The sequence below is a fragment of the Gymnodraco acuticeps genome, unplaced genomic scaffold (genome assembly GCF_902827175.1).
Source record: "Gymnodraco acuticeps unplaced genomic scaffold, fGymAcu1.1, whole genome shotgun sequence".
Lineage (NCBI taxonomy): Eukaryota > Metazoa > Chordata > Actinopteri > Perciformes > Bathydraconidae > Gymnodraco > Gymnodraco acuticeps.
In genome coordinates this window covers 5,810,415-5,828,187 of record NW_022992351.1, presented here as the reverse complement: position 1 = coordinate 5,828,187, position 17,773 = coordinate 5,810,415, and the positions used below count along the sequence as shown (strand labels likewise).

General features: G+C 38.9%; 1 protein-coding gene across 1 annotated transcript in view; it reads left to right on the top strand.

Annotated features, from left to right (window-relative positions):
• The window catches only part of LOC117541844 (N-terminal EF-hand calcium-binding protein 1-like), a 17,958-nt gene extending 1,242 nt beyond the window's left edge, over positions 1–16,716 (top strand). The window contains exons 2-12 of the mRNA XM_034209091.1: positions 3,150–3,174; positions 7,394–7,502; positions 8,464–8,489; positions 8,722–8,819; positions 11,240–11,498; positions 11,675–11,754; positions 13,266–13,319; positions 13,538–13,650; positions 13,781–13,858; positions 14,026–14,117; positions 15,480–16,716. Of these exons, the coding sequence (XP_034064982.1) occupies positions 3,150–3,174; positions 7,394–7,502; positions 8,464–8,489; positions 8,722–8,819; positions 11,240–11,498; positions 11,675–11,754; positions 13,266–13,319; positions 13,538–13,650; positions 13,781–13,858; positions 14,026–14,117; positions 15,480–15,508 (963 nt within the window). The 3' untranslated portion in view covers positions 15,509–16,716. The remainder of the gene's footprint in view (positions 1–3,149; positions 3,175–7,393; positions 7,503–8,463; positions 8,490–8,721; positions 8,820–11,239; positions 11,499–11,674; positions 11,755–13,265; positions 13,320–13,537; positions 13,651–13,780; positions 13,859–14,025; positions 14,118–15,479) is intronic.
• The last annotated feature ends 1,057 nt before the right edge of the window (positions 16,717–17,773 follow it).

The following is a 17,773-nucleotide window of genomic DNA, read 5'->3' as shown; positions in this document are numbered from 1 at the left end:
CAGTCAGCATCTATTCGCTCCAGCCCATAACCTTTGTTTACTGAACCTATTACTGTTGCTGGTGGACTGTCCTTTTTTCATAAACAACTGCAGAAATAAATGGTACACTCGCTGGAGGACAACTTTCTAACTTGACTGTCATTGACCTGCATGTTTCTCTTTTATGTTTAAGACCTGAACCATACTGGTGCCCACATATCTGCAGGAAAAACTGAAAATGTAATGTTTGCCGATATCAGTCTCTCTAAAATAGGATGTTTGTCTATTTATATAATCAGTCAAGCTGAAGGACTGCCCTATGCTTTTTGTGATTTTCCCTTTCCTTTAGTGTTATAGGTTTTTGTGCAAAGTTTCTTTCCCAAATACTCCCTCCTGCCTGAAAAGCCTCAATTGGAATCCTTTTTTAATCTCCGTAACATAGTGACATCATCACGTTATGCTCGCGCTTCTATTGGCTAGCGCTCCAACACATTGTATGTGATAGGCTAAGGGGCAGGACATCTCTAAGCAGTTGACCAATCACAACAGAGCCGGCCAGCTAACCAATCAAAGCAGACTGGGCTCTGGTTTCAGACAGAGGGTGAAAAGAGGTGCTGCAGCACAGGCAGTAAGAGAAAAATAGAGGCTCAAAATACAAATACAAACCTGATAATTAGCATAATATAAGGCCCTTTAAAGTAAGCTTGAGAGGCTAATTGGAGGTAGTGTCATGCGTTTGATAAACAACCGGATTTCTGTAGATATGCAACTAATGAGTAATTCTGATCAGTCTAACAATTAGTTATTAATCATTTGATAAATGAAATTAGAAATGTCCATCCCTGTTTCTTAAAGTCCCAGGTGATGACTTTCTTGTTTTGTCAGTCAAAACCCAAAGATCTTCTGTTCAATGTATAAATTAACAGAAAACTCTGTATTTGGGAGGCTGAACGTTTTTGTAATTTTTGCATCAAATCTGACTTCAGCGTTGAACTCAGATTTGAAAAAATCATTTCAATTTTTGAATTGATTTTCAAAATAGTTTGCAATCCTTTTGACTCATTCGACTATCGGATTAGTCAGCTAAAGGATGCAGTTCTACTGAAGATGTGCTGTAGGTGTCGGTCCACCTGCTGTAGTTTTATTGTGATCAATATGAGTCAGTGTGACATCAACAGCCCCCATAGGAAATTACAACCGAGCAGCTAACACTGCTTTTATAAGATCTTCATTGGCTCAGTGGGATGAGCTTCATTGACTCATTCTTAACGACACAATGGAGGAATGAGGACCAGTGAATCTCCTTCTCAGGTTTCTCCAGAGCCGACATTCTCAATTTGTTTCCCAGATTTAATTTACGGAGCAACTTGGCTTCCTCTGAGGCATGCTACACAAGATGCTGGGATCAGCACTTTGAGGAATTTGGGTACATTTGACAGTGATGACACAGCTTCCAGGTTACATGGCATTATCTGCAGCCAGCCTTCATGGCTGCTCGTCACTCCGGAGATGATACCTGTAAAAGGCAAATAAGGCATTTAAAGGTTATCAGACAAATCAGAAATAAACCGAATATATATATATGGCTAATGTTTGATTACAAATCTTTATAAAGTAGCTTTTTCTTTGCTGGTATTTAATCAGAGCACTAGTAGTACTAAATGTTTTGTAAATTGAGTTTCAACACTGTTTTTGACTTATCTAATTACCTGTTATTGCTTCAGGGCTCACTTTTGGTCTATTTTAATTGAACTATTCATATCTTAGACTGCACTGTAACTTTTATCCATGTATTTTTTCTTTTAATGTTTATTTTATTAGCTTTTCTTTTTAATGACTGATTTTAAATGCCATTTTCTTAATGTCTTTCATTTTTTGTAAAGCACTTTGAATTGCCTTGTGTTGAAAAGTGCTATATAAATAAACTTGCCTTGCCTAATTATCAATGAGCAGTGTCATTTGTGTTTTAGCTATTTGAGTATTTGTTTTGAATGTTTGTAGTAGTATATTATTGGTACTTACAGTATTTATTGTGTAGGTCTAGCTTTTACAATGTACTGTTAATATTTTGGACAGTAAAGGTCCTTACTTTGTGTATATCTTGGTTACAACCCTTTAGGAAATAAATGTAATGCATGGCAAGGCAAGTTTATTTATATACCACATTTCAACACAAGGCAATTCAAAGTGCTTTACAAAAATAAAAGACATTGAGAGCATTAAGAAATAGTGCAGCAGAAACATGTTGTATAATTACATTTTAAAACAGTCATTTAAAAGCAAAGATAATCAAATAAACATAAAACATGAGTAACACAGGTATAAATACATGAATAAACCTGTGTATTAAAGCCTCCCGAGAGGCTAAGTACAAACATAGTGTAGGCCCTTCAAGGGCCCCTCTGAATTGGAGCATACACCTTTGAAGGTTCCTGAGACATTCAGTGCCATTTGTCTCTTTCTGTACACACCTTCAGTATCATTCTTTCTCATATAGATTTCTTTGAGGCTCAGTGGATGTGTATTGAATTGAGAGGATGTGAGCAGAGCGTGTCCTTTACGCTCTGATGTGCTAGAAAGGTGACAGCTGGATGTGCTCTGCTCTACTCTGATGAAACACTAAATCAATCAGTCACTGGACTCTATCAGTCCACACAAGCTGATTGAGCAGGGGGAAAAACACACTTTGAAATAAAAGAGGTGCCACTCTCACACAAAATACCTTAATACAGATCAGACTTCTCAGGTTGGGTGTTACACAGAGATGGGATGAAAGATATCAGTGATGACTTCATTAGTGTGCGCATAGCATAAATCAGGGAATTCAAAGGACTGTTACATCCTGCTCGCAGAATTTGCACAAAACCAGGGAAACAGCATGATCCTTTTCAATGCCCGGAGAGAGAGAAAAACATAAAAGCTATTATTCCACAGCTCCTGTCGGGTGAATATAAATATCAGCTTTTCATTTCCTGAGACGTTCTTTTGTTATTGAATTGTGGAAATGACAGCTCCTCTTATATATCCTCCTGTACATATAAAATAATAAGCCACTCACCAAACTCGTCTTCCTTTTCAATATAGTTGAATTATGTTTTTAAATTCTTCCACTTTCTGTCATCCATGCCTGCAAACAAAAACGTTAACATGATCTTCTCCTCTTATTGCAGATATTCCGCCGGGCAGACAAAAATGGTGAGTAAGCAAAAATATTCAGCTAATTAGACTACACGGCTAGTTAAAATCCAATTAAGAACCTCGTTGCAAATTAGATGCACCAGAGAAATAAAAAGGAATTACTTTGATGGTTCTGTTCAGACAGTTTCTGAAGGGGTTTATTGGTGCATCTGTGTTATGGCCATCCTTGAGATCGAAGAAACGCTATAAATAACAAAGGTCAGGTGCAGCTGCATCTTTTTGGTTTTGGGATGTGATTGAATCTGACAGGATGCCCTGCAATGCTCGTCTCAATGATTTCCAATGATCAAACCTCAGTGAGACCACAAAATACTCAAACCTGAACCTTACATAATCTTCCTCACATAATCAGTAGAAAATAAACGTTTATCTCCAAATTCACTGGAGACTTGCACCTAATGCGACTTTAATATATTCCCCCTGCAAATATATCACCATTACATTTGATTAATGTGTTACAGTTACATTTAAATGTATGTGAACTCTTACTTCAAAGGAAGCCCCCCCCCCCCTCGCATATCTCCTGGGAAAACATAGAACATTCGGCTCTGCATGAAAATAAACAGTGCTGACAAACAGGAACATGTTTGTGCTCTTAATGTTCTATTCATGCACTGCATCTCCCATTATATGGAATGTGAAATGCAAAGGATACATGCATGCAGAGTAGAGACAAACTCTGATCAGTTTCCCCGGGGGGGGGGGCGGTGAATGTGTTACATAAGAGTGGGATTAATGAACCAACATGTGCCGCTATGAGGGGGGGGTCCTTGCAAGTTCCATGCTTCAAGTTGTGTCTCCTCTACTTGTGGCTGATGGAACTTTAATAGAAATAGAGGTTAATTCCGTATCTCCATCTTGCATTTTCGTGAAGCTTTTTGCTCCTCCAGTTCTTTCACACCACGCGCCGCCCTCTAGCTCTCACACAAAGCTTTTATTTTTCACTCTGTGTAAATCGAAGGGAGATACAGAAAGAGAACTCTGGCGTATGTTTGTGTTAGCTATCTTACATTTGCAGCTCTGCTCGGTTCTCCTCTTCACAAACTCACTGAGTCGTGCATCCGAGAGGAAAGCCAATCAGCACTGAGTGGGCTGCCGTGAGGCGCCTGGAGCACTGCGGATTTACCACATAATGAGGGGCTGGCTACCAACCAGCTACACTCTTATTCCTCCATACTGTTGTAATGAGGAATTATAGTTTTAAGAAGCAATAAAACAATCGTGTATATTACACGAACAATAAGTACAAACTGGAAGCCTCGTGCTGAGATTCTAATCCACTTATATTGACGCACACTGAGCTCAGACATGCACACACGGATCTGATCAATATATTAAAATCCAATATAGAAATCCCTGACGAATAGGCAATTAGTTTTCAGTATTTCAAAATGAACGAGGAGACTTTCATACAAATAGACTGAAGTGTTTTCATATGAGCTGGATTTTTATAACAAGCAGTGCAAAAAAGGATTAGTCAAGGCCATTGATTGGTTTTGTTGGAAGTGTTACAACACAAAAAGGCAGTGTTTTACTTCATTTATTTTTCATGATTTGAAAACAGTTTTCGATTTAATTGTTAGGTGCTTAGGGGAGTTTGTCTTTTCCCCTCTTGACACTAACTCAATAGGAACCGGTGAGAGGTTTCTGCCTCACATCCTTTGTGCTGTACTTCCTGCAGAGGATTGTAGACTGCAGCATATTCCTCAAAGGATGCATGGATGTACAGAAGAGCTGCTGCTTTAGTTGAAAGAGAGGAACATTATCAGTCATGGGTGAGAAGCTGATATCTGGCTCTCATTTTTACATTTTAGGAACACAATGTCATCATAAATTGGTCAAGACAGTTTTGATACCTGGAATTTGGACAACTTGTAAGAACAGAAAGTGCTTTTCTAAATACACTGAACAAGAAATACAAATAAATGATCAACCAATATTCTTCAAACTATTCCTATCAATGAATTTCACTTGCACTTTTAGATTGAATGAAAAGATGATTTGCTGCTAAGGTGTTCTTGAGGGTTTTTAGCTTCGGGCTACCCATAAGGAAGCTCATTCCTGAAAAGACTCAAGCATCAGCACAGGGAGAGGTTTTCATTAGGGTTGCAGGTAGAGCTGCAGTTTTGCTTGGTTTGAAATTAAACAATTAAAGCTATTAAACTGCCTCGATGCTGTTATGAGGTGCTGATGATTATCCATCAGAGGTGTTGCATCGACAGTTGTTAGTCTCGAAGCAGGGGATCGATGCTATTCAAATCTGCATAATCTTTGATTGGATCTCACTGCCTCGAAAGCTCAATGTTGATAACAGTTCAGCTACTTCACTCACACATAACTGCATGAGATTCTTTGTTTTCAGTAACAAAGTTTAGCTGTGCATTCACTATTTCAATACAAGTGGTAACACATGTGGAAGCAACAGACAAAGAAAACAAATCTTTACTTTTGAGAATCAGGAAGCAACAACTGTTTGCCACATTTACGAAATAGGTAAGACCATTTCAATTATTGTTGATAGACTAAACAAATGAATGTCCTTGCCTTCTCAAAACAAACCCTACAAAGATCTTGATCTGGTTGAAGGAGAGTTAAGTTATGGTTAAGGTTTTGATGTGTTTAGCCGACTCAAAGCTATAAAAGCATCCTTCCACTTGAGTAGACAATCATTTTTCCATTGGCCAGCAAACTGAAACCACTTGAAGTGTTTTACCAAACAAACTCCAATGCTCTCAGCCTAAGAAAGTCTAACTAATCAATTCATTGAGTAATCGTTTCAATACTAACTGTTGTTTAATGCTTCAAAGTCTACTTCTGCACATTCTTATTAAGTGCCTAATTACTAATTAAGTGTGGAAACAAATCGTACATCTTTCAGGCAAAGCACTTGCTGCACAGATTACTGTCCTTTAGCTTGTGACACAAACACTGTCTACAGTTAGAAGCTCCATCACTGCAGCTCTGCTCTCTGAGAAACTGCGAACGCTTGCGTAACGTGCCATCTGAGCTGCACTGAAACTCGTATTCGGGCTTCTAATTGTGAATCCACACTGAAGAAGTTGTGATGGAGAAGGCTGGAGAATGAGTCAGAGGTGCAACAGATTGTGGTTACTCCTACATCATTTGGAAAAACAGAAGATTTTTACAGCAAAGTTTGAGTTGGGAATTTTTATTGAAATAGTTTAATCTTCCATCTGAGGTTTAACGCCACAACAAATGCTCCGTGAAATCACAGATTTGTCTCCTTAAGGGTTTAATGATAACAACAAAACAATGTTTAACAGTTCACTTGCTATTTAATGTAGCAAACACAGAATACAACTTGCTGATATCAGCCAATCTCTCCCAAACAAGCCTTTACTGTATGGTGTCCAAAGCTGTCCATTGTGAGAGATGGCAACTACTCAAAATAGTTCTCACACATGATGATGTGATTTACTCTGAGCTCTGTTGCCTGGTGGGGATCAGAGTCTGGTCTCATAAGATTTCAGTGCTTACAGAGCAAGACTGGAGAGATCTCATTACCGTTTGCAGTTATTCTGCAAGTAAGGTCTGCTCTGACTACTCTAACCATCCCTCAATCCCTGCTCCTAATTTCCACAGCACCCTGCAGGCCTGCCTGAGTCACATGACACTGCTCTTCAGAGGTGGCCTGTGATTACCTTAATCGCACACTTGTCTTTGTGTTTATTAGCTACAGACAGTTATAAGATTCATTGATGTGCAACCTTTTGTGATTGCTATAAAGTTGCCCACAAATCCAAACATTGGTTCATTTATTTTACAGTATCAGGTTTCAGGATTGAGGAAATTAAAGCAGTTATCGGTGGGGTTGTTTCAAAAGAAAATGTGTTCCTCACTTAGGTAATTATTACTCCCAAGAGCATGGACTGGATTTTGGTCTTTATCACTTAACTAAAAAAGTATCATTAATAGCAGTAAATGAGTCCCTTATTGGAAATAACTGTTGCATTTAATTTGGTTCTGGGGAAACACTCTAAGATTAATCATTGACAGAGGTTTTAAAGCTAAGTAAAGACAGTATTTTGTATACTATGCCGCAGCACCTCTGAGTTTATCGCTGGAAATAATTTAGTGACGTGAAGTGAAAGTAGCCTTGCATCATTAACTTGAATAATGGTGAATACTCTTCATTAGGGTGATAAAACCTCTGAGGCGTCAGTGAGTGTAATTTTCACGGTTTATCTCCTTTCAGATGACGGGAAGCTGTCCTTGGAGGAGTTCCAGTCGTACTTTACTGATGGTATCCTCACTGACGACCAAATGCAGGAGCTGTATTCCTCCATCGACAGGAAGCAGACAGAGTAAGCTTATCTTCCTTTTTGGACGTCCTCCAACTCTGCTGCCATCTGCAGCCCCTTCTGCTGTTGAGATGTCAACAACACCTCACTTCAGTGAAGAGATTGTGTCAATATTCCACAAGGAGCCCTAATTCTGGTGTGAAAGCCTCAGAGTTTGCGATTTGCCTGCAGATGAGAACAAACACTATTCGACTAACATGTATCGGAATACATTGCCTGGTATTATAGCCCAAGAAAAACCCAATAGGACTTTTTTTGCTGTGTCTGTGGTCACAAAACAGATGAAATCTCCTTTTTGCTGTTGGCATCACTGAAGTACCAACCAATCACAGTGAAGAATTGCCTCTCAAGTGTGGCAGATTTAGCTGCACCCTTTTTTGTGTGGTGTCAACTTTAGACAGAAAGCTTGCAATACACAAACGAGCATCTAACCTCTATCTGTCATTTAAAGATAAGGTTGGGGTTGGGTTAGCCTAACCCTAACCTCTGAATGTGCAGTAAACATGTCCTAGGTTTAGTTGCAAGGCAGTAGTGCTTGTGTGTAGTGTTTTGTCTATGCACTTAGTGAAAATCAATGCCTCTTTGTTTAATCGAACATAGAGCATGGCTTAAACTGAGCACTGAGATAAATGCAAACGTTAGTATGCAAACAAGCTCACAACGACAATGCTAACTGGTGATGTTAAGTAATTTACAATGTTTACAGGTATAAAGTTCCCTATTTAAGGCTATCATGCTAGCTAAATAACACCAACACTGAATATAAAGTACAGCTGAGGATGATGGGAGTGTTTTTAAGGTATTTTGTTTAAGTTACCCATGTTTAAGTACATGATAACCTGATAATTGTTGTTGATAAAAAGTCAGAGGTTCACACATGTCTCACAAAATCAACTTGAAGAAAATATTTCAGGCTTCCAAATACTTTATTTAATATTTTTGTTTTCTTCTCATTGCTTTACAGCAACCTGGACATAGACAAACTCTCAGGTAAGCATGCGTCATTCATGCTACACAGATATGATCACCACTTAGGCCCAATGCTTTCATGTTTTTACATATTTCTATTGGCTAGAATTGTCTGACAATCACATAACTTAAACACAACATGTCCCAGTCTCAGAATGTATTGGAGGGACCAGACCACTTCCATTCTATTTAAGGAAATCAATGTTATTAGTCATTCGACAAAGTATGCTCAACTAATGTTCTTCTCCTTCAGGGTACTTATCTCCACATGTGGGGGAATACGTCAACGTTCTGTCTGCTCTGGAAAAGCTGAATGTGGCCATTTTGAAGGCCATGGATAAAACTAAAGAGGTGAGTGATTATTGCTTTCACGCCTGCACCATGATTAATTTAGCAAGAAAATACATGATTGAATGTAGCTCGACATGAGTGGACTTTTATCCATTTCAGCTTGTAGAACATTTGTAAGCGGCTGTCATGCCTCCCAGCGTTCAGACTCAGGCTGTTTTTGTTTGTGCCTCTCAGCTGTCAGTGTGAAACCCTCTCAGAGGTATTTGAGATCGCTCTGCTGTCGCACCTTTACAAGAGAACTGCCCAGCATGACAGACTCTGCCTGCTGTCTGCGCTGCCTCTCTTCACTCACAATGCATTCTCAAACATGAGCTCACAGAACCTTAAATCACAGGAGCCCTTTTAAAAATGGTTCTACTTAGTGTGAGAAAAATGTGCAGACGTTTGTCCCTGTGAATCTGCTGGATAGCCACTAAAGATTTTATGCAAAAATCATCGTAATGGGCTAATTTTTTATTTGTTCTTCTTTTCATGTTAATTGTGTAGTCCATTAAATGTCAAATTATCATTAAAAATGTAACATTTCCGAGCGCCTAAGGAGATATCTTAATATTCAGTCAAAACAAGGAGGATCACTGAAGTATTTTATCATGAGGAGTCATGAATGTCCGAATGTAGTTAAGACCTTTCATTCACAACTGTGTGAAAGTGCTAAAGGAAAAGCCAGGGCACAACATGAAATGGGCACCAATAACGTCTGTACACAATTGATTGGCAATCCATCTAATAGTTATAGAGGCATTTCAGTCTGAAACAAAGTGGTCTGACTGACGGACATTGTGCTTGCGGATATCATCAACTCAGCTAAGATATAACAAAGAGAAAAGCACCCTTTCCCATTTTAGAGCTACATTTTGTGTTTCATCATCACACGACAACACTGACTGCACTGCATTGTTCAATCGACACCACATACTGTGAATTATCTTTTGCTTTTTATTTCAAACCAGTATCCAGGAACTAGAATAACATGTTTTCATACCTTTGGTTTTACTCCTCACATGTTCCCTCCTAATTGTAAATGTATGGCTATAGAGCTGAAATGGAGATCAATGCTTTTCAGTTCAAAAGAGAGAAACCTACAGCACTGTTTCTTTTACATGTTCTCCAGATAATGAGACCGAGTTGCAGTATACATCACCAGCCTTGGAACGTGAAATATGCTAATTAGAGCGTTATGAAATCCTGGTCTGAATCCCGGTAGAGCAGAACCAATAAGCAGTGTATTGCATGAGATGTAGAGGGGATTAAAGTGTCTGCGCCCGACTGTGCAACATCAGAGAACTTCTTCTCAGAGAAAATCGATAGCTCGGCTCACTTATTTATCGGTCTCAGCTAACCCTGTACGTTAAGCAGGCTAGGTGAATATTTCATTTCATTTGGAAGAGAAGAGAATCAGGTGCAGGGAATATATCTTATTATGAGGTTGGCATCCTTGATTTTCAGCATCTCATTCTCACTGCAGTGCAGGCAGAGGCTGTTCCTGATGTAGAGAGAGAACTCAGAGCGATAGTAGAGCGTAGCTGACAGTAACTAAGGCTGACAAACCTCCCAGCTGTCCCACTGATCTGACGTCAGATGTCCTCCACAGCACTGCATCACAAACACACAATTATTTTTCCGCTGCTTAAATCTCCTATTCTTTCAGTCTCTTCCCGTCTCTTTTAGACACACGCTTCTGTTTCGTTGTTTTATCTCCTGTCTCTGAACATCCATCTTCTCTGACATTTTCTTTTTCTCCTGCAACCTTTCCTTGCTCTATATCACCCATGGCTACAGCTTGTGCATTTTTCATGCTGCTATTAGTCAGTCAAAAAGCTTTATTTGATGGTGATCTTAACAGGGTTCATTGCCCATGAAATAAAAGCAGCCACTGCACTTACTGTATAGAACATCCTCCACAAACTACACATCCATTCATTATCATCACATCACTCATCATTATCACTCTTTCTGTTTCCCATTCATTAATTCAGTGTGATCTCAGACTGACACAATGTTTATTTGTTGAAAATACTATTTTTACTTTGCTCCTCTCACCAAAACAACAGCAATGAGATACCTTATTAATAACGTGCAATTCTTTTTTGAGAATGACACATAATCCTAACAAAGCACAAACAACCTTGAATTCAAGGTTTCTAGGGTATAAGAAATTATCTGAGAATCATTCAATTTTGTTTGAAAACAAGATTAACAAACCATCATGTGACCTAAGATTTTCATCGTCATAACTACACTGTAGCTATGTTCGTATGACCAATAAAAGCCTTGAACCTTGAACCTTGATCATATCAACAGAAAGAATGCAAGAAACATTTCTCGAGATAGGAAATGAGAAGGAAATGTAACCAACAAACAAATATTTTCCCCTATCATGGCTGACCTTGTTTTATTTGTCCCCACACTCTTTTATTCAGGACTATCAGGGTTCATCAGTGCTGGGTCAGTTTGTGACACGTTTCCTGCTGAGGGAGACCTCCACCCAGCTGCAGTCCCTCCAGTCATCGCTGGACTGCGCTATGGATGCGGTTCATGACCAGGGCTGTACTGGGAGGAGGATACTGAAGAAGCCAGAGGAACTTCCTATCCAGAGGGTGCCCAAGCGCCCCGGCCGACGCATCCAGAAGAACATGTGTCTCTCCCCGACCGACCCGTACTCTGGCATGCTCACCACAGGTAGGTTCCAGGAACAATGGGATTCAGAGAGTGGTTGTATATGAGCAAAATACTGACTATTTAAAAGATCATATTGCAGCTACTAAGCTCATGAGGATATTCACAACAACAACAAAAAGCATCCCGTCATTGTTCAGACTTCCTGTGTTGTGCTGATGTTTTGTTTCTGGGGTCAGGGGTCAGCGTGGAGCCAGACAACCACTGGGGCTCCCAGATCAACCAACTGGAGCAACTCATTGACAAACTGGAGTGCGAGGTCCGTATACAATCTGTTTATGTGCTAAGCTCTGATAAGCTAACTGCTAACTGCTTGCTTCATATACAGTACAATGGACAGACATGATCATGTACATCTTTCCATCTAACTCCAGAGACAAAATCCCAGAAATGAATATAAATTCCTTTTATAGAAATTATAATTTTTTAGAATCTCAGCCTTGAATGTTTATAAAAGTCTTATTTTTGGTGAGGGTCATCTCCAAGGCATAGACGATTATATTTGACCCTAAACACCATTTACATGTCATTTTTTTTTTTTTACATGATGAGTTTTAGATGCATTCTGGTGGAGCTTAAGTCTCCTGTTATTCTGCAATAATAGAGACTGTCCTTTAAAACTCTAAATGTAATTTAACTGCAGATTCTTGGCATTGCAAGAGATTTGGATCTCGTGCGGTATGATTTTGTGTTATATATGATGTATATTGTATGTATTCAAATTGCCCCTCGAGAACCATAACGTATTTGAATCTTTATCAGACTGAATGGGCACTGATTGTAGACTGTTAGGTTGCCGTACAGGTCACTCATCATATCCAACAGATCACTGTGCACATTTATAAAATCGTGTTCATCATCAACGTATATAGAAATCATCCATTGCATTTGCAAACTCTGAATTTGAATGGTAACCATCAATGATGATTGATAGTATTCTTGATTTGGCTGTTCATGGCTATCCATTGCCATCCGACTCTGCCTTTTATTCTTCTTTATTCTACTTTTATGTATACACAACGTGCTTAGTTTCAGTTGTATGAATTCACAAAAAACGCTGCCAAAAGGTTTGTCTCGTGATGGCTCTCTGTGAAGATCAGGTTTAATTACAGATGCTCATCTGCTACAGACAGAGATGTCAACGCAGACCGTATGAGCTCTTCTGTGTGTTTTCAGAGACACAGTGTTTGCCCAGCGGACAGAGGACAATCTGTACAAAGTGTGTGTGGCTGTTCAGGCCAACAACACAAGCTGTGTTCAACCACACAAACTGAATGTCATGCATAAATATCATCCTGTGCAAATATGCTGTGATTCACTGAAATACTCAATGCTTTAAACAGAAACACAGATCAAATATGTTGACAGATGTTTCAAATGTTCTGACATTTACAAAAGGCCACCAATATGTTACTTGTAGGTCTGAATAAGAGCATCAGTAGCTTTATGGTTCTCCTGTGGGATTTATTTAGTTTTTTACTTTGCATTTTATCTTCAATAATATATGAGGCTTTCTCCAAGGTTAGATACTGTATCAGAGCCTGGGGGATAATGAGCTTGCTTGCTAACACACTAATGACTATTTGTTCTTATCTCGGCCATGCAGAGAGACTATAGTGTTTAGGCTGTCGGAGGGTTAACATGAATATGACTTCCTTGTGGGAGCCAATGCTTTGTGACAGATTGTATATACAGGCCCTTATTTTGCTGGACTCGGTTTTCTGGTTCTGCTCATAACCACTCATAAAATATGTATGTCCCTATTTTCAGAGCCCTCATCTTGAACCTCTCAAAGAGGACACATTGGCAGGGACATACAATTCGGTGAGTCCAGCATGTGTGAGCTTGTGTCTGATTATATTATATTAATATATATGTGCAAGGATTTTACTGGTAATTGTTACATGTTCTTTGTATGTTTTATATTTATATATGACATGTTTGAAAAGCTGGAAATCACGTCTACAATTACAACTACATTCAAAATGAGGCAAATGTGTTGATGTTATTGAAGATGTGATTATGACTTTTTCTCTCTTCAGAACATTCTTCTGATCCAAAGGCAAATGTCTGTGAAGGAGAAGGATGTGGATCAGTTTGAACAAGCTCTTAAAATCTACACAGAGACCACCAGCAGCCAGCCTAACAACCTGCAGTATGTCCCTCTCTCTGCCTCAGGGTCTCTCTGTGATTTCATGCTGCCACTTGAAATTGCTTAAATGTTCAAGACCATATGTGATAATCCCCCACTGCCCTTTTTTTCTCTCTGTCTGTTTTATTTGTAGCGTTTCAGTCCAGAACCTGCCAGACAGATCTTGCTTCATCATGTACGAATTTTGGCAAGATCGTCTCTCCTGGATGAGGTAGGATCAGAAGAGCTTCACAGTATATTAGACAGGAAAACATGTTCAGAGAGCTTCACTGCTGAACCAAAATGCTCCCTACACCAGGCTGTTCACAGCTCTCTTTGAAAGCATTACTGTCAAGCTGAGAGGCAAATGACAGGTTCATCCTTTTCCTTTCCCCACAGCTACCTGCAGTCCTCCATCAGTAAGACCTTCCAGCGCTGCATCATCGACTCACTGGAAGAGCCGGAGATGGTCTCCACCATGCTCCTCCCAGGTAGAAACAACACCTTTAATATATTCGCTATCTTATTGAAAGCTGCTATGTTAACGCTCTGATTCACACATTTTAAATCAGATTAAATTAGAGCCTTTTGGTAAAATGTTATAGCACATGTCTGCCGCTATAATCTGTATATTTATATGAAAGAAGTAGCATTTCCAAGTGGTATTATTGTTGGCACCGCTGTTGTAGACTTTTTAGAGCTATTTTTATTGAAGAAAAGTTGGCATTACTGCTCAGGAATTACTACATTTATACTCCAAACTTACTTTTCTTCTTTCACTCTACACCATTTTCACTACTGGTGATAGAGAGGTGAAGTCCCTCCCTTTCTAGGGGAGCTCCATGGGACCTTATTTCGGAAAAAATATGTATTGAAGTCAATGGAGAGAGAAAGATTATCTTTCGATTCCGTTTGAATTGTGCCATGAATTACACAGATGTTTGTCAATTTAAAAGATAATTTTGCAAGTAAAAAAAAAAAGTGTCGTAAAACTGCGAAGTAACACTTTTTTTTTTGTGAAACCGCTCAATGAACTACATCTCCCGTCTCGCACCACACACCAAGACGGCCGTCACATTAGCACATTTCACTTCTTTCTTTCAGAATGAGGCGAAAAGTATTAAACGAGGTGAAAATCACTACAAGTCTGGGCATGTTGAGAGCTGTACATACACACAAGGGGAGTTAGTCGGTTCCGTAAGAGCCAGCATGCAGGACCGGGATTTGTAGTCTTTCTAGTTGCGTATTTTTGTCTTATTTCAACAGTTTTACGACAAACTGTGACTTTTTTTACATGGAAATCATTTTTTAAGATTGACAAACATCACATGTGTAATTCGTGGCACAATTCAAATGGGATCGAAAGATAAGTTTTCTCTCCCCATTGACTTCAATACATAATTTTTCCGAAATAAGGTCCCATGGGTTGGAAGTAGATGGGCGGGACTTCGCCTCTCTATAGTAAGTTCAAAAAACGTAAAATGATACGTTTTGGTAACTATGGATAGCTATCGAGGCGGAAAAAAAAGGTACCCTCTTCTTGTTGGGCCATAAATGAAGCCTTCATTTCCCTAGAAGATTGTACCTGGTGGCAAACAGGATTTCAGGCGTTGATGGAAATAATCTAAACGCAGGTGGTGTCATTATACTATCCACTGCCAGTGAATAGACAACTATTTGCTAACACCATTTGAAAGTTTAATGCGTGAGAAAAATGGATGATTGTTATGTAAGGAGTCCATTGTTTTCTGTAGTAAAAATAGAAAAACATGTTGGCTTCTCTTTCTGTAATTTGCTCATTTGTGTGGTGCAAGCAAAGAGCATTGACACTTCATTGTTGTTTCATTTAACAGCCTCTTGGTGGATCATGAACAACAACTAACCGAGAAAAAGCTGCTGCTACTCAACACAATAAAAGCCGGAGGAAGAGCTGATTGTTTAATCTGTTTAATCTGTTTTTGTTCTTTGATATCCACTTTTTCCTGATGGCATGAGCAGGATTGTTTTTGCAAAGCTATGCTCCGAGGTTATAACAAAGAAGACTGCTCAGATAAATCAGTTAGGAATAAAACTAATTAAAACCTTGGCGATGAGGAATTGAGGCAACGCAATATTTTATTGTGTGATCAGGATTTGTGCCAACACTCATTTGACTGGCACACTTCTTGCTTCTGATTTGATATAAACGCAAGAAATGAAAAGAAAAAGACCTTTGCATGATTTCTTATTTCTCAGTGCTAGTTTATTTAAATCAAAACTACATCTTAGAATAGATATCATGTACCCGATGTCACAACAATATAAACACATGAATGACAACTGATCTGTCCATCCATCACTATCCCTCATTCTCCAGTACAGACTAACCCAGTCTTAGTGGTAGGGTTTTCCTGCATTTCCCCTTGTTCTGTCTGTGGTATTGTGCTTTGTTGTCTCCTTCAAAGCTTCGCTGCCAAGCATCTTTTATGCTGATGGGTTAGAAAGCCAGTAGATAGAACATACTGTAGTTGATTGTGGTCCGCATCTAAAATGTTATTATCAGTGTGTCACTCCTGCACTTTAGAAAAATATGAAACGTGGACCTAATTGTAAAGAATGGATATTTATTGTAGATCGTCTATTATTAAAGATACAATTAACTGCTGTTATAACAAGCCAATAGCTGCACTGAAGTGGAGTGAGACATTAGCAGACGATAACAAATTAAGTTTACTTGTACTGTTACTCTAGAAGAAAAACCCTCAAAAGCCATTGTTTTGCATTTGCAGTGTAAACAGTACAGTGACACATAGAAGTCTATATTTTGAGTACATAAATCCAGGAGAAGGTGTTCTGTGTGATGAAAGTCCTTTCAGATTGTGTACAGTATTTAATGAAAGTTGTAAGTAGTTGTTGTAGAACATTGGTAAATGTACAGTATGATAGTAAAGTAAGCTGTGGTTGCTCCGATAACGTGAGAATGAATGTGTTCACTCTCTCTTTTTTAAAGTGTTTTATCTTTTCTTTTATGAAGAATATACTGTTGTTATGTGGATGCTATGTTTGTTTTTTGGCATGAAATAAAGTTCATGGCTTGTTGATGACATTAAATGTTTCATTGATTGTGCCCTGGCTAAGAATGAGTACAATATTTATGAATTGTGATCTAATTGAAAAATCACAGGTATTTACTTTAAAATGAAAAGTACGGTTTACTGTATACTTTTAATTGAAGTTATTTGACTTCACAGCAACTTACTTAACACAATTAAGCAGTGTAAGTCGTGGATTTTAATACTTAAAATCCAACTAATACATAATCGAATTAAAATGTAAGGTATGAGGATTTATTATAAGCATTGTTGGTGCCACCAACAATGCATTCTTTTTATTCTGACATTGAAAATCGCCCAATGTAATGTGCTACCACAGCAGCTGAAAGTTATACTCACATGATTCTTAATAAGTAGTTTATATCAATCCTTTTACATATCACACATGATTCCAAAAAAAACTCCAGCAGGGAGAGATCCAACATGTCAGTCTGTATAACATTATAGGTTTTCTCTATGGTGCACACTGAAGAAAGTGAGGATGATGCAGTCTTTCACAACTGCATGAATGCTTGTGCTGCTTCAGATCTCAAACTATAATCCTTTCCTGTTACGATTTTCTCCTCAGTGACAGTGGGGCTCCTGCTGGTATTTTCAGGCAAAAACAACTGCCAACAGCGTGGGATAAAACATCATGTTTCATGTATTGGCAGCAAGTCAGGTGTCCCGCCTGATTTTCAATCCGCCTACAGCCTCTATTTTCTGCGCTAGCAAATTAGTCTTATTCTAAAACAGACTGAGAAGACACTATTATATGTAAGGTGGACATTAGGGAGGTCAGTGTGGTGTAGATTGATTGCTTGTAAATGGGTGCCATATGTGGGGTTTGGCATCCATTAGCTGTCTTTCCACCATGTCAAAGCACTTTAACAGCTATTTGATCAATATGGAGTATATTGTGCTTGTGTTTGTGCTTGCGTATCATTAAGATTAAGTGGTTAGTATAGTTGAAGACAGGGTGAGAGGAGAAGAAGTGATGTGTGTAGAGAGAGTAGGGGAGAGGGGGGTAAATTGAGCCAGTGGGTAAATTGAACCACCCCTTGTAACCAGGCAAC